Below are 21,556 nucleotides of genomic sequence, written 5' to 3' on the forward strand. Positions count from 1 at the left end.
GATCTCAGAAAAGATGGCTGTGCTCTTGACATGGCATTGGGAGTAGAACATTCATCTGACTTCTGAGTATCTGGGGCACAGAATTCTAAAGGCATGTGTTAGTCATTTAGCCCCTGTGGCCAAAAATAAGAGCATATACAAAACATAGAATTTTTTTTAAAATACCATAGTTTACAAATTTAAACCATTTATTCAGGAATTAGGCAAAATGTTGATAGGAGAGGTACCACCATGGGAACATTACTTGGGATAATTAATTTTGTTTTTATAACACAACCACTTGTGCCAATGCTCACAAAACTTGATGCTCAAACACGCTTCAAAACACATACACCTTACATTTTAAGTGTCCTTATTTTCACTGTGTGGTGTGGTGTTCGTTAGAGGTAATAAGTTTAAAATAATAACAACAATTCACATGCCAAATGGATCCTATTAAATAATCTGGCCCAGATCTCCAGCTGATGTAAATTACAGTAGTACCATTTATTTCAGTGGAGCTATGTTGATTTACAGTATCTGAGAATCTGGCCCACTATCTGAAATTATCTAATCCATGGTCATACCCAGCAGCCCTGTTTTATTGAATAGCTCAGGCGTGGAGAGACAAGTTGGGCAAGACTTGATCTTTAATCATCTTTCTAAGCCTATCCTGTTCTCCTAGTTCATGAGGGCCCAAATCTGATTCTTCATCCCTGCAAATACATTTAATCCATCTCTAGGCTTGATTTTAATTTTCTTGGATCCCTTGAGATTATCAACTGGCCAAAATTGTCTTAATGTTGTATTTTTAGTGGAAAAGGTCTAATCCTCTTTTTCTGCCTTAAGGCCACCATGGTCTCAAAACTGCTTTAATTTCTTGTAAAGTTTCCCCTCTCCCTTTCTACTAGTGATAACTCAATATCCAGAGCATGACTGTCAAAGTCCACTGACTTAAGAGATGGATATTTCCTGTGTGCCCATCAACAGGGGGAAGAATTCTATGCCTCCATCTTTGGTAAAGAATGGAACAAACTGACTTCCAATGCTCTTGTGCTTGGAACTTTGAAAGTCGATTTCATGTTCTCCTCATAACTGGTACTCACAGCTGCAATACTTTTGGATGAATAGAGCCCAAGAGGGTGTATTCTGCTCTTGTTGCCCACATGTTATTCCCTTAAAACTAATGGAAATTATGTGCCTGCATCAAGAGGAGAACATAGAAATACTCCCAAAGTATTTACTTGAAATCTCTTAAAATGGAGACAATTCCTAGCCTTTAAAGTAACTATTAGCTAGAGAAAAAATATGGCCCTGTAATTAGTTTGTCATTCTATGGATAAAGGTTCTGTGGTATAATACATTGTTCAACATGGGGGGGGGGGGGGAAGGGGGGGGGGATTTTAGTATTGGGCCAAAAGAGTATTTAAAACACAGCAAGATGCACGTGTTGTTGTATTGAGAATATAGTCTTGCAGTATCATTTTAAAATGTTCATTTTTTTTTTTCCTTTTTGCTGTGCTACTCAAATAGCAAGAAATGTTTGGCCTATGCACTTATTGTAGTTTATGTTCATCTGAAACTGTAAAAAGTCCACTTTTTATTTAACTTTGCAGTCTGTATCTCATGATGTGTATTTGTTTTTCATCACATTTTTGAGTGTTAATGTATATACTAAAAAGTAAATTTAAAATAATATGGTCGGTACAGTTTTGTATTCTGAAACATGCATATTCATGGAGTTAGTGCTGTAGAACTGAAAGAATTTCTGCTGATTTAGAGCATATTTTGTGTTTCATCTCAGACATATTCCAAACAGTAAGAAAGGAGCTACAGAGAAAACATGTACACCTGTTCATCCAAAAAAAAAAATTTTTTTTTTTTTTTAGAAATAAGAATTACATTGCCTGTTCCTAAATCCAAGCACAATAGCCGCTCCATAGTTAAAGTTGAGACTTGATTCCCATTTATGTCTGATTTTTATCCTCAAAATAGGTCACTTGTACTTCAAATGTATGTGTTGTCTGTAACAATATGACAGATGTTTGTCCAAATTTGAGGTGTTTCAACCAAACTGTTTCTGACAGGGCTTTAGATGTTTAGGCCTTGATTATGTTATGAAAATTCTCCTAATGCTTTGCTACAACTACCGCAAAAAAAGGCATGTCCTAGCAACATCAAGTGAGGTTTATTTGAAAGGTCTCGGTGATGTCTGCAAGACTAAGTGTGAGAACAGGAAAAGCAAATTTGAGAAGTAAGAACATCAGAAAGGCTCCTTAGGCTCCAGTCCTACTGATAACTCTTGTAAGGGTAGAGTTTCATTTTTTTAAAAGTAAGCCTTTGTGGTGATAGCAGCTGCTTTATATTTCAAAGGGAGATCTATTAAAAGGATTTTTAAAAAGGGGGAGGGGGGAAGAAGACTGAGGCTCAGGTTCAGGCTCATCAAGGGGTTCTGTACAAAGCTGACAATGCTACTTGTTTTCTATCTCCATGCTTGTTTTAGTTGCTGCATGACCCTAGTAACAAAGTGCTCACATCATGGCCTTTGTGAAGGGAGATATTCCTGTTAAGATGTTACACCTATTAAACGGTAATCTAGATCTTGAGGAATTTGATAATCTAAGTGAAACAACTGGACAAGACCCTACTCCAGGTCACATGATGACCAGACCCTAACAAGTGGTGAACCTACTGACCCATCTGGATATATAATTTGCTGTTTAATTTGTTTAAAACCTCTTGTAAAGAAAAATAAGAGGGAAAAGAGGTGAGACTATGTATTATTTTTTTTAACCTACAGCAGGAAGCTAGACATGAAGGGAGGGCTGGAGAAGTTCCAGAATAGCTTTAGCAGTATTACTGTTTTCTTTATCACATGATGCTCTCAGCCTAGCTGCAACTTTGTCTTGTTGCTCAGAGCTCAGGTAGAAGTGAGGTCTATAGAAAATGAGTGTCCCCCTCCATTTACAGCTCTTGCCATGCCCAGTGGAAACAGGGCCAGCTCCAGCTTTTGTACCGCCCCAAGTGGAGGGGGGGGGGGGGAGAAAAGGGAAAAAAAGCTGCTTGACCTGCCCCCAAAGCGCCACCGAGGACTACAAGTGGAGCGATTGAGTTGCCGCCGAAGGAGAGGGACCTGAAGGACTTGCCCCCGCAGACCGGGATGTGCCATCCCAGTAACGTATGGAGTGCCACGCCTTTCTATTGGCTGCCCCAGGAACCTGCTTCCTTCACTGGTGCTTGGTGCCGGCCCTGAGTGGAAAACAGTTCCATTGGCCAGGACCCTTGTGTGGCCTTGCAGTGGGAGAAAGCTGCCTTCAGTTAATGAGATTTTTTCAAAGATGCATAAGGGATTTGGCTACTCAATTCCTATTAAAATTAATAGGACCACTGTGTCCAAATCCCTTGGGTGTCTTTGAAGACCTCAGCCAAATGCATAAATGATGCAACTTTTAAAATACATAAATTACTTATCCTATCATGTGGCTAAAATATGGAACACTTAAACACATCTACAGCCACCCGTGGGTTGAAACTAGGCAGCTATTTCTCACCCTAGCGTGACTATGCATGATATTTGAGAAGAAGAGGTGCAGAATATCCTATTCAGTTGCTGGAATGTAGATAGTTAAATGCACTTATCAGAATAAGGGTTTGGCTGGGATCCTGTAGTTAACATCCTGTCTCTTGTGAAAAGTGCCATTGGATATTCAGTGACCACCCAGTAGACTAACATCTTCTATAAGAGAGAGGTTGTCCTTCATCAGCCGTAGCTTCTGCTCATGAGAAACAAGCTAAAGCTTTAAAACAGAAATCCATAAAATACTTTAACCTCACAATGCCTAGCACAATGCTGCCCATATTGGTTAGCACCTCTAGGGACTATTGGAATACAAATAGTGGTCATACTTCATGGTAAGGTTCCATTTATAAAGTGTTAGTAAAGGGTTAATCATTATTAGTCTAACAGCCCCCACTGTTCTTAGCACCTGAAGGAGCTATGATTCTCCTCCCACTCCCCAAAGTTGCATACCATCCTAGGCCCACAATGATACGTAAACTTAATACAATATAGTCCCCCAAAAATATTGTATGCAGTTGCAGTATCTGTCACAGGTTATTTTATAACTATAACACTTTCCACAGATGTACACATACATGTCTATAGCATCTATTAACCATTTATTACCCTTTATAAAACATTTAGAAATGGAACATTTATTATTTGATCACACTTTATATTAATTTTCTGGTAATTTCTGTTGTGCACACAAGTTAAGCAAAGTTTGCCGGGGCAATGTAGTTCACGCAAGGGTACAAACAAAGGAAGACCCTTTCTTTCAGACTGATTGGATAGATGCATAATCCTCATCTTTTTTGCACCCTCAGATGATCAGGTTATTACTACCACTGGGTAGCTGGAATTTTTGTCTCCTTGTAAATGACCTACTAGTCTCTCTTCCACCCACCTAAGACTAAGGTTTTTGTGAATAATTTATAAATGTGGTTTTTGACCTGGGCTAAATAGGCTAAAATTTTCCGTGATTTGGTTTTATACCAAAGAGTAAAGGAAGCTTTAGCTGCTCCATCATTGATGCATATAAATTAGTGGCATCTGGTTTTGCTTTCCCCACCAGCAATTTAAAGGGTCAAAGACACTCCGGTTGGGTCTGGTAATTACCCTGTGCAGACAAGAAGAATATTAATATTCTGAGAAAAAGCTGATTACCTTTTTTTAAAGATTTCTCTATATAGTTTTCCCCCGTTTTATAATCTCTGCTATAACTCACATTCTTGCTAAGTGTCTGCTCCAGTCCCTATGGAGTCTTTCCATTGATTTCAATGGCAGCTGAATCCAGCCCAAATCAGGGGTGCATAAATTAAATGATTACTCAGGCACTCATAATTTAGTCAAGAACCTGTAAACTCTGTGGAGTAGTTAAACAGTACCATCTAATATGTTCTCTAACCCTCAATAGAGACCTATAATGGTAAGTCCCAGTGTAATACAGAGGATGGATAGAGAGGTCCATCAATGGCTATTAGCCAAGATGGACAGGGATGCAACCCTATGCTCTGGGCAGCCCTAGCCTCTAACTGCCTGAAGCTGGGAGTGAATGACGGGATGGATTACTCGATAATTGCCCTCCTCTTTTAATTCCCTATGAAGCAGCTTGTTGAAAGACAGGATACTAGGCTAGATGGACCATTGGTCTGACCAGTCTGGCTGCTCTTAATAGAGGATTCCCAATAAAAATTGAACCAAAAAAGAAAATATTCCATTCATTTATGCTCTTGGTATTTTCATCATCTCAGGAAATTTCTGTGTATAAAAATTAAGCAGACAAGAATGGAATAAAGCTTTCTTGAAACATGGGGACTGTATCCTAAAGCAGTGAAAATGATCATATGAGCCTACAATCCATTTCAGTTGCAAAGGCAAGTCCAACAAATATAGGGATAGTGCTGTGGTGAAAAACACTCATCTAAGACATAAATATTGCAAACTGGGCTCATTCCACAATTTACAGGCCAGGAGAAAGCTATGGTACTTGGAAATCTTCCGAATGTCACGGCTTAGTAGCTATAATTCAAAACATAACATTCTATAGCCATTATCTGTACATTGAGCCATCCAGCTCTCCGTATATTGCTATAGCACACTGTGGCTCTTAGATATTTGTGATGTCACAATGCAGATATCTAAAGTGGTTTTGTTTTGCAACAAATATTAAGCAATAACTATTTTCAAAATTAAAAGAAGCACACAGATAACTGGGACAAAATCGGAATTGATTTTCCATTGACAATTGAGATCTTCAGTTGTAATACAGGAGCTGTAAAGAAAAGAGACAGCATCTTAAAGGAGATATCTACAAGTTAATAAAAGTAACAAGTTTATAACAAAACTGTAATGAATCAGACTTAATCCAGAAAGAACTACACAATTTGCTCCAAAATTCTCAAGTTAAAAATGAAATCAATAGCAAAACTCCCCTTACTTAAATAGGGCTAGGATTTCACCTTAGGTGGGGCTGATTCAGGCCCATTTTGGAGGGCTAATCCTGAGATGTGTTGAGCACCTTGAATTTCCATTATTGACCTAATGGGAGGCAATGGCACTTAGCAACTCCCAGAGGGTGCAGAGCACCTGAAATAATTGGGTTCTAAATTATACCCTGGTAAATAGCAGATAAAAGTGCCTAGATCAGAGGTGGCCAAACTACAGCCCACGGGACCGTCCTGCCCGGACTCCGAGCTCCTGGCCTGGGAGGCTAGCCCCTGGCCCCTCCCTCTCTTGCTGTCCACCCTCCCCCGCAGCCTCAGCTCACTCACTGTGCAGCCAGCACATGGGCGGCAGGGCTGAGAGCTCCTGGGGCAGCGCAGCTGCAGAGCCTGGCCTGACCTGGTCACTGTGCTGCGTGGTGGCGGCGTGGTCTGGCTCCAGCAGGGTGGTGCAGCTGTAGCGCCGCCAGCAACAGGTGGTCCAGGCAGCGCGGTAAGAGGGCAGGGAGTGGAGGGGGGGGGGGTAATAGAAGGCAGGGAGTTTGGGGTGGTGGTCAGGGCAGTCGGGGGGAGAACAAGGGGTTGAATGAGGGCAGGCATCCTGGGAGGGCAGTCAGGAAGGAGGGGGATTGGATGGGGGTGGTGGGGGACAGTCAGGGGACTGGGAGAAGGGGTGGTTGGATGGGGCAGGAGGCCCGGGGGGGCATCAGGAATGAGAGGGGTTGGATCGGGCAGCGGGTGTCCGGGGGCAGTCAGGGGACAGGGGTGTGTGGATGGGGTGGGGGTAATGGATGGGGCAGGGGTCCCCCTGCTAAACGCTCATGAATTGATTGCAAGTCCTCCTGCAGAATTTTGGCACATTCAGGAGAATCTGTCACGATAAGAACAACTCCTCCACCCGATGAAGTGGGTTTTAGCCCACGAAAGCTTATGCCCAAATAAATTTGTTAGTCTCTAAGTCTCTACTCATTCTTTTTCCTCCAGTCTTGTGATTTTCAGGGCTGTGCACATGAGGAAGCTATGCGTGAGAGCCTGTGGGCTGACTTCACAGATGGCCCTAGTGCAGAGAAAGTCCCAGAGCAGTGGGAAGGAGGAGTCAGGGAAATGGTGTGGCTGGTCCCAGACCGAGAAAGCTCGGGGGAGCAGGAGACAGAGAAGTGTTGCTGCTAGGTTGAGACAGTACATGGGGAACTGCCTTCCATTTCCTCTGTTAGGGATGAGATGAGGGTAACTGGAATCTCCCTCTGAGCAACTAAGGAGATATGTGTATTAAAGGCTGACTTTTCAGCCTGAAATTATCTCCCTCACATTCACAGATGAATAAAGAGAGTTTAAAAGTCCAAAGCCAGACTATAGTGAACACATACTTCAGCAATGAGTATGGTATTGGTAAAGCAGTATACCAAGATTGGTGAAACATACCTTGGTAATAAGTTTCATATTCAAATAAATATAGCACTCAAGTTAGCAACCCTTTGTCTGACACACAATGAAAACAACTACATGCTTTCAATAGTCATAAAATGTGTGGTTCAAAATTGTATGAAAACATGGATAAACATCCTAAGTAATTTTACCAATGGGAAGGAGATGGGTCTGTTTGAGTTAGGTGGTATAAGCCAAAGTTGTTATATGAGCATACATTGTCAAACTGCAATGTGCATGTTTTGGATTTGTATTCCTTCTCTGTTTAATATTTTCTTGCAGCAGTCAGTCACACATGACTTTACAAATTACACCCATGCAAATAGCATAGCCTCTCTGCTAGTTAAGCAAACATTGTACTAGTCAATGCATTGCCATGAAATTGAATTTCACATTACACACACACCTATTGATTATATATAAAGTTTTCACTGTTTTAAAAGAGCTAAACAGGAGCCTATTTAGAATAGAGATAAGCTCCTGACACAGGCAAACCACAATTGGGTCATAAGCCTCAAAGCTGTAAAAAACAGGATGAACTGTCTGAATTTGCTGGGTCTTTTCTATGCTTTTTCTGAAAGGTGTGAAAATATATGACTCAAGCTACAGAAGATGGTAAAGTGAAATGTTCAGCTGATAAATTGTGCTTTGCAACTAACCAAAGGAGTTAATGGCAGACTTCAGGCAGTTACATTTTACCCACAAAAGACATGACGTGAGATATGGAAACCATCCTGAAGTACTCTAGTTATAAATAATAACATACATTTATCCTCTCAGTAGACTAAAATATGAAAAAATAATGCAGTGAAGCCATTGCATACTTTGTGATCAAATTGGCAGGACAGTTTATTGGGGGAGGGGGTGCACTGAGGTGGGGAGCTCCATTAACATTAAAGCATTAATTTTAAGTTTCCCCTCAAAATATTCAAAACAACCCTTGCTTGGCTTCCATTACATTTTGGGCCCAATTCCAAGTGCAATGAGTGTTTCCCATTTCCCCCTACCCAGCTCTTGGATGAAAGGAGCATGGAGTGAGGATGTCACAAGCATTCATGTTCCATCTCCTGCAGAGCCTGCCTTATCCACGTACAGCAACACTGTCCCCATGTACTCTTCCCCACCTGCCTATACTCTGCTCCCATGGCTTTTTTCCCAATTCCAACTCCTGTATATTGTAACTATGTGCCACTTCCCCAGACCCAGAATGCCATATTTCTATTCTTCCATCTCTGTTCTGTTCCCATGCTGCCTTCACCCAACTCTTCTCCTCTTCAGCCAACTCCCATATGTAGCTCTTGTGCTCCATGCCACTTATGTGCTCCATGCTTAGACTTACCCATTGTAATCCTGATGCACCTCACATGTTGCCCGTTCAGAACTTCAGGGCCGCTCGTATTGCCTGGCAGGCTGCTCTCTTAACCTCTAGAGCCCGCTGAGGCCAGCCAGACTGGTAGACAGCCACCTGAACCTGCACCTCTTGCTCTGTCCCCTCATGGCCTGGCAACAAATCACAACAGAAGACTCCATCCAACAGGCACTTCAGCCACCGCAGTGCCTTCACCTCCTGCTCCAGATCCAGCTCTGGGTCTGCTTGCACAATCACTCCAACCAGGGCCACTGGAATACAGTTGATACAGCGTTTCAGCTGTTGTAGCATCTCCAGCAATCGGTCTAGCCCCATCCAGCGTCTCAAGGAGGAGGCACTGCACAGGAAAAAGATAAGCTGTGAGTAGATTCTGTCCTGTTGCCCGGAGCAGCCACGTTCATGGAGTGAGAGGCCTCTCTCAGCCCTGCGGCTGGTCGCTTGATTACAGGCCACTGTGCTAGTCACACGGAATGCTGGTATGGGGAACCTAGCAAACACTTCCTGTTGGAACTCTTCCACTGTGTGTTGGCTCTGCAATTCCCCGACCAGGTGTACATTACCCCCCATCATAAACTGCAGGGTCACAAACTCCAAATCCGTCTTCTCATCTTGGGGAAGAGCAGAAGTGGCAACCACTGCCAAAAGGTCCTTCACCAGCTTCATGCCCACTTCCTGGCCTTCCCAAGCCTGCTCCGTGACCTCTGCCTGGGCTCCTCCATCCAGCTCTGTGACTTCCACCTGGGCTCCTCCATCCAGCTCCATCATCTTCCCTTTGTCTCCTCCAGCCTGCTTCATGACCTCCACCCAGGCTCTTTCATCCAACTCCATGATCTTCCCTTGGGCCCCCACAGTCTGCTCTGTGACCACTTTCTGGGCTCTTCCACCCAACTCCATGATCTTCCCTCGGGTTCCCCCAGCCTGCTCCATGACCTCTGCCTGGGCTCTTCCACCCAACTCCATGATCTTCCTCCGGGTTCCCCCAGCCTGCTCCATGACCTCTGCCTGGGCTCTTCCACCCAACTCCATGATCTTCCTTCGGGTTCCCCCAGCCTGTTCTGTGACTTCCACCCAGGCTCTTCCATCCAGCTCCATGATCTTCCCTTGAGCTCCCATAGCCTGCTCTGTGATTTCCTCCTGGAGTCTTCCATCCAGCTCCATGATCTGCCCTCGGGTTCCCCCAGCCTGCTGCATGACCTCCTCCCAAGCTCCCACTTCTTGCTCCATACACCTCTCCTGAGTTCCTCCATTCATCTCCATAATGTCCACTCGGACTCTTCCCTCCTGTTCTGCTTTTTTCTGGTCCCTTTCTCCTCTCTCCATTTCTCCATATCCTCCCACCTCTGACTCTTGATTACTTGTTGCTAGCCATGTGGACCCTTTTGTGTCACAATACACACCCACCTGACTCACTCCTCTGGTGAGGCTGAAGTTACACATCCTCATTCTCCTTCATAGGCTTACACTGGCTTGTTCCCAAAAGCCTTTTTCAGATCAATAAATAGGCAAAGGTAGATAATGTGAAACCTTTTCCTGACCAAAAAAATCAGTTACACCCTTTGGATTAAAAAAAAGAAATAGGCCCACTTTACAAAAAGGAACTGAAGGATCCACCTTGATACACAGTCCTGCCAATGTGATATCTGAGAGAACAGGAAAAATTAAACAAGGAAAATACTTTTGGAGAAAGGAAAGCGACTCTAGTACAGCCTCACAATATCTGGCCTCCATCTTGCTACCAAATCAGAAATGGATAGCATTAAAAAATGGGCACGTGTAGTCTAAAATCCATCTTGATTAATTTTAGCTACACTTTTATACCATCACATACAAACAACGTCATTGATGTTGATTAGCATTTCATAATAGGCAGCTGCTGTCTGTGTTCAAAGGGGATATGCTGGGAATGGGTGTGTAAGCAGGAACCGATGTCTCATCACCAGGAGAGAATGTAGGAATAACACAATGTGAATGTCAAACAGATTGTCCCGGAACAAACCCTCAGCTAATCCAATGGTTTGACTGGGACAAATGTTTTCTCCTCAATTTTCTGCCACTGAGAAATATTTCTTGGCTATTCTCAACTGTTTGTTTCTCCATCTCCTGCTCTCATTTCATGTGCTCTTGAATGACAGATTTTCTCTACAGTCAGTAGCCGACATTGATACTATGAAGAAAGGAGCATCAGAAATATCCAAAATAGATTGATTAGATTATGAATGTATAAACACACATTCTGGTTTATTCATCAAACCTGAATGTGAGAATACCAACCAGATCTCTGAATGAACATTGTAGTATACACTTAAATTAGTACTTAAAAGCAAACTGCAAACACATACAATATACACGCTTTACTTGCACTATTGAAGTAAATGAGATTTTTGACACTGACTGCACTTGACACAGGAATAGGCCTAAAGAATAGACAACACTTGCAGATTTACAGAAGGAAAGAGAAGACATGACACAGGTGTAAAATCAATGCAAAATGAGAATTAGGACAAGACATAAATATTCTCATATAGCACTGTTAACATCTTTAATATCTACATGTTGGCTTCTTGACAGTGACTCTCTCAACATCATTATTACATAGCCATTGTTTTCAAGGTATCCCTCAGATGGCACAAGACTTGCCACCATGGAATCCCAACCCCAGCAAACCTTGGTTTGGTTCTAGGTGAGCTCCCATAGCAACATTCTAGTGCTAGTAACATTCCAGTGGGGACACTGCTGCTTAAAGTAACAATCCTTTCCCTAACCCTGGCACATAAAAATATAAGACGCAACCATACAAATGAACACACATAAATATACGATTCTGTGAAGTGAAAGGAGGCACTTCTAACAGTTTAGTGCCCCCCAATGGTGAACTGAGGCCTGAGCTCAGCATTGACCCAGATGGAAGAGTAGCACCAACTATGTGACTCACCACCACCACCTGTAACAGCACCTTTAAGCAGCAATCAGTTTGGGGAAAGATTTTTTTTTTTTTTAAGATCAAAAATTAATTAGGATGAGAATTTAAAAAGAAGAGAAAATAAAATGCAGCCTCAGAGGAAAAGTAAACCCAGGGGCTACCAGGCTGGGGATGGGAGTTTGGTTGGGTTCCTCAACCACAGGGTCCATCTCTAAGGGCTATGTGGGGGCACAGCTCCCTTGGGTGGTGTCCAGATGAGGGTGGGATCCCTTAGTTCTCCTGAGGAGTCCATATGTAAGAGTGCTATGGGGAAAGGGCGCCCTTAATTTCCTTCTTGGGTTGTTCCCCCCCAAGGAGATATAGGGTTGGCTTCCTTTGTTCCCCTGTGGGGATGATGGTATGGCTATGGGCATGCGTTCCTTAAGTGTACCTGGAGAAGGTGGTTCTCGGGGCAGGGGGGGCAGTAGTTACCTGGGGTTAGTGGCATGGCTGTGGGGGTGGTTCTCCCGAGGGGAGGATCCTCTCGGGGGGAGGAGTGAATGGTTATAAGGGTGGTTTTCCTGGGGGGGTGGTATGGCTATGTGACTGCACTGGGTCCCCAGTGAGGGTATGCTATGGGGCCGGGTCCCCAGGGAGGGATAGGTATGGGGCTACGGGGCTAGAGCCCTGGATGTACGGCTATGGGGCAGCATGGCACTAGGGCNGCCCGCGCCGCTTTCCTCCCGCCGGGTGCGATAAGGCGGCGGTGCCGGCAGGGGGCGCAGGGGGCTCGCCTACAGGGTGGCTGCGCCTTGGCCCGCCCCTTCCCCCGCGGCCACAGTCGGTTCCGGCGGCGGCTGGGGCCTGCAGCGGGGCGCGGAGCGGAAGGTGAGCACGGGGGGTGCGGGCTGGGCTGCCGGCCTGGCCCGGCTCGGCTCGGCTCGGTTCGGCTCGCCTGGAGTAACCGCGGACTCCCCCCTTGCAGCCCCTCTTCTCAGCTTCTGGCCCCATCGCTCTCCCCCTGGGCCCCCGTTCCCGGCCCGCCAGGCCGCGTTTGCGCTAAAAGTCCCGCTGAACCGCACGGGGCCGCGCGCCGGCCCTCCCCGGCGGCCCAGGCTGGGGCCAGGGCTTCCCTGGAGGGAGACTTGGGAAAGCGGGAGCCTCCGGCTTCGGTGACGTTCGCCGCCTCCCGGCCTCGGGGGTTGGCGGGGGTTTGCCGTGTGGCAGCCCCTTGGCAAGCTTCCCCCCCCCTCCAAAAATCCCCACTCGCCGGGGGGCTGTGCCTAGTGCGTGTTCCCAGGGTGGCGGGCAGCTCCGGGGTTAGCTCTGGGGAAAGGCTCCTAGCAAAGCTCTCTGCGCGTCGGTACAATCGTGTCAAAGAAAACCTCTCATTAGGTGGTAACTTGACAGAACAAGGAGCAATGGTCTCAAGTTGCAATGCGGGAGGTCCAGGTTGGAGATTAGGAAACACTATTTCACTAGGAGGGTGGTGAAGCACTGGAATGCGTTACCTAGGGAGGTAGTGGAGTCTCCTTCCTTGGAGGTTTTTAAGGTCAGGCTTGACAAAGCCCTGGCTGGGATGATTTAGTTGGGAATTGGTCCTGCTTTGAGCAGGGGGTTGGACTAGATGACCTCTTGAGGTCCCTTCCAACCCTGATGGTCTATGATTCTATGATTCACAATGCCAGTTAAGGCTTAGACTCCCAACACCCCCCAAAAAGCCTTGACCTCCCCTCTCCAGACACCTTTCCCAAAAACCTGTGGAAATAGGCCCTGGGAGGCCCACAAACGCTGGCTGTGTCAGGCCAGCAGAATGGAGTTGGACGCGAAGTGGGTTTTCATTAAAAATACCCTACCTGATCCCTCCTATTTACATCTGGAGCTGTTAGCTCTAGTGATCCCAACTTTTTGAGGCAGAATATGAGGAGCTTCTTTCCTCCTTTATCTGTTCTCAGAATCCACTTCTGTGTTCTCTCCTCTTCCTCCTGACTAGTGAGGCCACAATTAGTGTCACTGCTTAGAAAGGGAAAAATTGTATTTTGAGTCAGGCCCTGTATATGTATGTTGAGGCTGAGGAAGAACCAGAATATGATGTATTCTGAGATTTCACCTCAAAGGATGGCCAATATGTCTCAGCTATTTCTAGAATCATCTCCACCTGTCTGTTGTAGGCTAATAAGGGGCAACAAAAGGCAACAAGTTTCTGCAGAAGTTTAAATAAGTTCCTTTGATAAACATATCTTGTATGACTCCCAACTTTCTATACTGCTTTCTAATTGATCTCTGATTTCCCGAGAAGCCTTTGTCAGTATTTGTGATACTTGTTACGCTGATATTTTGCACTCGGTGCTTCCAGGATTTTAAAATGTTACGGCTGCATAACTTATGTTTTTCTCTTGCAGATACTTTCTCCACATTTGGATGTTGTATAGCAAGCAATCAATTTCTTAGCTATTAGTCCTCTTGCTGATATTGAAGATTACCTCTAGTAAGTTGGGTGGGCCAGGGCTCTTTCTAGTATTTTTCAACATGTAAACATTTTATGCATTTTGGGGAGAAGTCCTCCAGAGTCTCCCCCAAAAAGCCCACTTCAGGGGTAATCTCCAACAAAAGATGGCAGGATTTGGCTCTAGAAATGCCACTTCCTGTGTCATGTCGACCACTTGACAGTGACTCAAAGTGCTGATCGTCCCTCCTTATGGGGTGAACTCCATTACTCTTCTATCCCAAGGAATGAGGTATGAAAACAGAGTGTAGTGTTTGTGTGTGCTTAGCAGTTGTTTCCATCACAATATTAGAAAACTATTCGGGATGGCGGGAGGTAGAAAATGGTAACTTAAGAGACATGGGGGTTTTCAAAAATGCCTGTGTCGTTAAGAAGCACAAGTCAATGGGACTAGTGCTTCGAGCTTGTCTACACTACTGCTTTTGTCGGTATAACTTATGTCGCTCAGGGATGTGTGAAAAAACACACCTCTGAGTGACATAAATTACACCAATAGAAGCGCCAGTGTGAACAGCGCTATGTCGGCAGGAGAGCTGCTCCCACCAACATAGCCACTGCTGCTCGTGGAGGTGGTTTTATTATGTTGACCAGAGAACTCTCTCCCATTGGCATAGAGTGGCTACATGAGCGATCTTGGAGTGGCGCAGTGTCATTGGTACAGCTGTGCCACTGTAAGCTCACTAGTGTAGATGTGGCCTAAGTCATTTAGGCACTTTTGAAACCCATTAAGTATAATGTAGTCACCCTTGGTTGATCTAGATGACTGCCACTTACAGAAGGCAACACCATGTAAGAGTACCAGTGAATATATCTAAAAAGAAAACTATGGCCCTGACCCTTTTGGTAGCTCCATATGGACAGATGTCAGTACCCATATGGAGCCTCACTGAAGCCAAGCCTTCTGGTCATACCTGGGTGTCTGAACCCACAGAATGGTAAACTCTGCTCTGATCTCAGAGCCAGGTATAGCTTGGGAAGCTGCAGTACAGGCTTCTTCACTCTGCCGTACTGATGTGTCTGTGCCTTGATTGGATGCATCCACCTCTACAGATGAGAGGGTAGTTCAGTCTCCATGCTCATTCAACTTAAACCAAAAAAAAAAAAAAAAAATTGGGACAGAACATGAGGTTTTATCTTGCAGATTAGTATCACAGAATTGGACGTTAGTTTCATTTTTGTGGTGAGGAATTTACTTTTTAGGGGAATCTATTTCTGTGCTTTGCTGGTGTACTGAGATTCATAATTAATCTTTAAGTGCTGATCCATGATTGCAAACCAGCAGAAAATAGGTGTAACCAATTCTTGGATGTTGTCATTTTTAATTGATTTAGGCTGAAGCAAAATGAATGAACATCCTAAAAAGAGGAAAAGGAAGACTTTACATCCTTCACGTTACTCAGGTGAGTCTAGAGCTTCAACTGTTGACACTTTAGTGTGTAAGTTACTGTAACTTTCCTGGAAATAAACCTCTCTTGTTTCCTGGAAAACTAAAATGCAAGAATTTTATGAAGGACTCATAAACCAAGAAGCAAATTCAAACACATTCATGTGAACGTATGCTGTCCCCTTTGAGTGCTCCACTGTTAAACAATTTTAAAACTGTTCCATTTAAGCCAGCCATTGTTAATGTTTCTCGAATCATTTGCTGTTCCCCCTTTCCTCCATGGCTTTCCTACTTAACTCCCGATTCCCCATGTGTAAAATCGGGGCAAAACTACTAACATACACAGGTGTTTTGAGGTTTAGGGGAGATTATCAAAAGTGTTGGTCTATCTCTGTTCCCATTGAAGTCGGAGGGAGTTTTACTGTTGATTTCAGTGGGAGCAGAGTTAGACTAATGTTGAGTGCTTTTGAAAACCATTAATGTCTGTACAGTGCATTGAAGATGTAAATCATTACATAAATGCCAAATATTTTTAGAATCAGGCCATCCGTTGTCTTTTAAATTTGGATGCTATCTAAAAAACAAAGATGTTACCACTGAGGTAAACGTGCATGTATTTTAAAGGTATGTGTTGCTATATCAACTTGTGGTTTAAACACTTTTTTCTTTCTGTCTAGATTCTTCAGGTGTCAGCAAATATATAGACAACAATGGAATATTTTCTGACCACTGCTATAGCGTCTGTTCTATGAAACAGCCAGACATAAAAATTTCTGAAAACAGAGGTAAGATTACCTTCCTATTATATTATTAATCTCCTCTCTGACAAACATTTATCTAGGTGTATCAAAGTTCTGTCCAGAAAAGTAGCAACATAATGCAAAAAAAATACAACAACTTTACTGTGTAAGTACATTTAATTTTCCACTCTCCAAGACTGGCAGAATGCTATTAAATAATTTTATTTGAAATTCTATTTCTCAATAAGGTATAACATTTTAATAAAAATATAGAAATATTGGAGGCCCAGCAGTTCCTGGTATTTACGACAACTTCACAATTTAAAACATTTGTTGAATAGTGTCAAAATAATGTAAACAAAGATTGGTGTCAGATGGAACAGGGTACTTTATTAGAAATTTCCTTTTACTTATTTGATTTGGGCTTCTAAAGACCCAGTGCTTAGTGTTACCCTTGAAGTATGGGATGGAGTGAATGTAAGGATACACTTCCTTTCTCTCGCCAATAAAATTAACAATGAATCTCCAGCATTATAATTAAAGTATTTGAATAGGAAGGACTGTGCAGTTGGAAGCGTTTATGGAATAACTTTTGTTCTGCCTCTTTAGAAATTTAAAATTTCCTCTAAGGATTGTAAAAGATTTTTCAGCATAATCAGCTATCGCTATTTACTGCTAAAACTTGTTTACAGAGAGAGAAACTTACCAGCTTTTGAATCTCTTGGTCAACTTTAATCTGGACATAAATAATTTCTAGAGCTCTAGCATTGGCTTTGTACATATTTCATATATAAAGAGAAAACAACCATTATCAGACATTTAGTGGACAGCTGTGTAGTGTAGAGCAAACAATTCAGTTTATACCTCAATACAGCAAAACCTCAGTAAAATTATGTATTAATGTTATTTAACTCCATCCAGATTATACAGACTACAGTATATGGCACAGTCTCGAATGTTGAGATGACTATTTTTAATGTGAAGTAGACTCACTTTTTAATGTATAACAAGTTCAACTTCCTTGGTACCCAGCTGTGGTAGAATGTTTTTACCAGCTGACAAAAATTACCCTATTAGAGGAGGACAATTAATTTGGCACTTTTATTGGAAGTCAGGTGTGCTGTTTTTACCTACTGAGGAGAAGAGTGAGCATCCACTCTATTAAGATTAACAAACATGAAATGTAAACACAGGTTAAACATCAGGAATTTTAAAAATGTTTAAATGTCCCTGGTTTTCTTTTTTGAATTGTGCTGGCAAATCAAGATTCAATTTTCAAACCTAGAGGACTCTATGCTATTTTCATTATTGGATAATATTAACCCTGGGTGCACTTGTAGTATTTTTGGACACTAAGGACTGATCCGCATGACAAAAAACAAAAATAATGTGAGTATAGTTTGATCAGGATTGACATAGAGTTGATTGTAGCTGTCCTCCTGAATGTGAGGAAGCAGCCTACAGAGATTACCAGGTCCCAGTACAATATGCTTTATCTTGATTTCAGCAGCCTTACATCAGAATCAGGATAAAGCATTGCAGGTCTGGCTACCTGTGCGCATAGAAGATGAAGGCCATAATGTTGTAGTGGTGGGTATTTTGATTGTAGAATTTGGTGGGTTACATTGTGACCGCAATGCCATCATATCTGAGGTTATTACAAAGAAATTTTTAGAGAACATTGGGATATTGAGAAGAAAACAAGACTTCCCTTATCCTCATAGGTAGATTCCAAGCTCCTGCACAGACCCTAGATACTGATGATGATGGCAGCCCAGTGCATGCCGGGACATCTCATTGGAGTGGGGCACAGTCGAATGTCATGGGGTTGCACTTTACAGACCCAAAAAAGAAAGGTAATTGTAAAGGTATATTTGCAGAAATCATGCATGCTTGGGTATTGAAAAACTTTCTTTGAAGGTGGGGAAGTGTGTGTTGTCTTTTAATGTAACTATGAGAGATAATGTTGATCATGAAGAATTATAGATTGATATGAACGTTTAAGGGTGTTTCATTTAGCTGGTCTCCTTATTGAAAAGAAATTTGATTTCGGTGGTTTGAGGAAAATATTAATATTTTACTTCTGTGAACTGCTACAGGTGATGAAAAGCAATATATCGACCCATCTGCAACTTTTAGTTTTGTGGGTTTTTTTAAACTGTTGCTCGTATCTTCTATTTTCTCTTGTAGAGAAAAGTGCTAATAATGGAATTTATAAAGACATGTGCGAGTCTCCTATATTCGGAGACAGTCCAGCTGAAGAGGAGAAACCCATAGATATTCAAACCATAGAAATTTCGACTACAGAAGTTAATGCTGTAGAAGTTCATGATATAGAGACGCAAACTGTTTCACCTGAAAAGCTAGAAGTCGAAGACATTGAAGAAATGCCTGTTGAAAGCTGTAAACTTTTTGAGAAGAACCAGGCTTTGAATATCACTGCTCAGCAGAAGTGGCCTTTGCTGAGAGCCAACAGTAGTGGCCTATACAAGTGTGAGCTGTGCGAGTTTAATAGCAAGTACTTCTCTGATTTAAAGCAGCATATGATCCTGAAGCATAAGACATGTACAGATACCAATGTCTGCAGAGTATGTAAAGAGAGTTTCTCCAGCAAAGTTCTGCTGATTGAACATGTAAAAATACACGAGGAAGATCCCTACATCTGTAAATACTGTGACTACAAAACAGTGATATTTGAGAACCTCAGTCAGCACATAGCAGATACTCATTTCAATGACCATCTGTATTGGTGTGAGCAGTGTGACGTACAGTTCTCCTCGAGCAGTGAGCTGTACCTACACTTCCAGGAACACAGCTGTGATGAACAGTATCTGTGTCAGTTTTGTGAGCATGAAACCAATGATCCAGAAGACTTGCATAGCCATGTGGTGAATGAGCATGCATGTAGATTAATAGAGTTAAGTGATAGCTATAGCAACAAGGAGCGTGGACAGTACAGCCTCATAAACAAAATTAGCTTTGACAAATGCAAAAACTTCTTTGTATGTCAAGTGTGTGGCTTTAGGAGTAGGCTGCATACGAATGTCAACAGACATGTAGCTATTGAACACACCAAAATATTCCCCCATGTTTGTGATGACTGTGGGAAAGGCTTTTCAGGTATGTTGGAATATTGCAAGCATTTAAATTCTCATTTATCTGAAGGGATTTATTTGTGTCAATATTGTGAATATTCAACAGGACAGATTGAAGACCTTAAAACTCATTTGGACTTCAGGCATTCAGCAGACTTGCCTCACAAGTGTACCAATTGCTTAATGAGGTTTGGAAATGAAAAAGATCTTATAAGTCACCTTCAGATACATGAGACAGCTTGATGTTTTTTCTTCTGTAGTCAATTTATTAGAATTAAAATGTATTTTCCAATGTGTCTTATGGTAATATTAAATACAGTTGTAATAGAGATTCTACAGTGGATAATTGTAATGCCAGTTGACTGATTTTTTTTTTTTTTTCCAACAAAACACGTTTAATGACTGGTATGTTTATTTTTGGGAATTTCCTGGCGTTTGAGCTTGGGTGGACAGGGAACAACTATATTTAAAAGATGATTGTTCAGTCACGTGGCGAGAGTTGCATGTTATAGTAGCCATTTTAAAGGTCATTCCATCTGCTAACATGTAGTGATATGTGTGTTTGACATGAAGAACAGGAAGGCAGCTCTTTCTGGATAAGAAAAATAGAAATTTGTTGTCTCTTCCATTTTCACTCTTTTAAATCTACTTAATTTACTGTTATACCTTAGCAAACAGGGCTGTTTGTTCTCAACTGGATTCCCCAACTCACATTAACCTCCTCAGCAGCTAAGTGAGTATACTCATCCTCAGTAAAGTTCACTGGGCTACTGAAGACATGTATTCTCTAAAAAGTGGCCTCTCTGGAAGCACCCATCTAGCACTTCCCTTAACAAGCCTCCAATTCTATATTCCTCCTGCTACACTGACAAGCCCTCCCTCTTCCTCCACCATGACAAATTCCTAAATTTGTCCTCTCTTGGCCAATGTTTTTGCCCTAGCCCCATATTCATGCTGTGCTGTCCTTTCCCAGTCAACTGTTTGGTCCCAGCTTTGCTTTTAGCTGTGGAACTGTCCCACAGCTATCCCTTTCCCCTGACAAGTGTCACTTTTCCCCATAACTGCCACAGATCTCCCACTTTTTTCCTGTCTCTTTCCCCTCTATCTGCCAGTTTGCCATCCCATCTTTCTATTCCTTATGAAGCACGCAGCTGACAAATGTTGCCTATCGAGATTATATCACTTTCTAAGGGATAGTGACAAAGGAAGCTGCTTAGGGATCCACCTAAGAATATATCCAAAGGAGTGATTTGTTTGGAGGTACTGTGGCGCTAATTAAGCTCTTATTAAAAGGGGGTATGCCGTTGATTTCAGTTATAGCAAGACTGAACCATAGATTTATAATTAGCTTTACACTGCAGATAGGGTTGAGAGAATGTACTCTAATTCCATAAATTCTAAAATTCCCCTCCCATGTGTGTATCTAAATCTTTATTATGGTACATTATAAAAACAGTCATTTTGAAAACTTCTCATAAACCTTTTCAGATTGCACACTGCCATCCTCATGTTATCTTCCTTATAAATTCATTCCGATTCCTTAAGTCCATAGTCATATTTCTGACCTAAACAATATTTAGACATAGCATAAGAGGAGAGAGCTTAGACTGTGAAAGCTATAAGGGTAAAATAGCCAGCAACTAAGTGGTTGACTTTACGTTTCTGTCTGTATTGATTGTAAATTTGTAATGTAAGAAATTGTCCAGTGTAAGTTTGTATAAATACAGTCCATGTATAAAAAATTTCTTTGCAGTGGTAAGAATGAGATCCTTGTTACTAGTTCTGCACAAAGTTGTGCAAGATTTATGTGCTGAATTCATATAGCTAAAAGATAAAAATTGGCCCTCTTCAACCTACAGAACTTATTTGTCTCAAATACATGTCATTCCAGAAATATTTCTAGAAGTTTTTCTTTAACTAGGTACCATTCCTAAAAAACAAAACAAACAAAAAAGACAAACACTAACTAGCTATTCAGAAGGTATATTTGCATGTATTTAGACACTAAATACCTTAAATTCACATTCAAAGCTTGTTAAAATAATATTGATTTCTATTATACAGTTATGATTGGATTCCCTGGAAAAAACAAGTACTCCATAATAAATTTCCCCTTATATACTATTGTTTCAACTAGAAATTACAAAATATACTTG

At 42.3% G+C, this 21,556-nt stretch overlaps 2 protein-coding genes across 4 annotated transcripts; one reads left to right on the forward strand and one right to left on the reverse strand.

Annotated features, from left to right (window-relative positions):
- Nucleotides 1–4,002: 4,002 nt before the first annotated feature.
- On the reverse strand, nucleotides 4,003–12,151 carry LOC117882659. Its single transcript, XM_034781234.1, has 2 exons — nucleotides 8,747–12,151; nucleotides 4,003–5,813 (listed from the first exon to the last, which is right to left on the reverse strand). Exon 1 carries the CDS (start codon nucleotides 10,217–10,219, stop codon nucleotides 8,783–8,785), a length of 1,437 nt encoding a protein of 478 aa, XP_034637125.1. The 5' UTR covers nucleotides 10,220–12,151; the 3' UTR covers nucleotides 4,003–5,813; nucleotides 8,747–8,782.
- A 329-nt stretch (nucleotides 12,152–12,480) lies between these two features.
- On the forward strand, nucleotides 12,481–20,023 carry ZNF639 (zinc finger protein 639). 3 transcript variants are annotated; one of them, XM_034781235.1, is made up of 6 exons: nucleotides 12,481–12,563; nucleotides 14,078–14,413; nucleotides 15,513–15,581; nucleotides 16,243–16,350; nucleotides 18,030–18,161; nucleotides 18,496–20,023. In XM_034781235.1, the coding sequence occupies exons 3-6, from the start codon at nucleotides 15,524–15,526 to the stop codon at nucleotides 19,641–19,643; spliced, it is 1,446 nt and encodes a 481-aa protein (XP_034637126.1). In that variant the 5' UTR covers nucleotides 12,481–12,563; nucleotides 14,078–14,413; nucleotides 15,513–15,523; the 3' UTR covers nucleotides 19,644–20,023. The 3 variants fall into 3 exon arrangements, with proteins under 3 accessions (XP_034637126.1, XP_034637127.1, XP_034637128.1); XM_034781236.1 differs by having other exon boundaries at nucleotides 14,078–14,163; XM_034781237.1 differs by lacking the exon at nucleotides 18,030–18,161.
- Nucleotides 20,024–21,556: the final 1,533 nt, after the last annotated feature.

The sequence above is a fragment of the Trachemys scripta genome, chromosome 9 (assembly GCF_013100865.1).
Source record: "Trachemys scripta elegans isolate TJP31775 chromosome 9, CAS_Tse_1.0, whole genome shotgun sequence".
NCBI classification, from domain to species: domain Eukaryota; kingdom Metazoa; phylum Chordata; order Testudines; family Emydidae; genus Trachemys; species Trachemys scripta.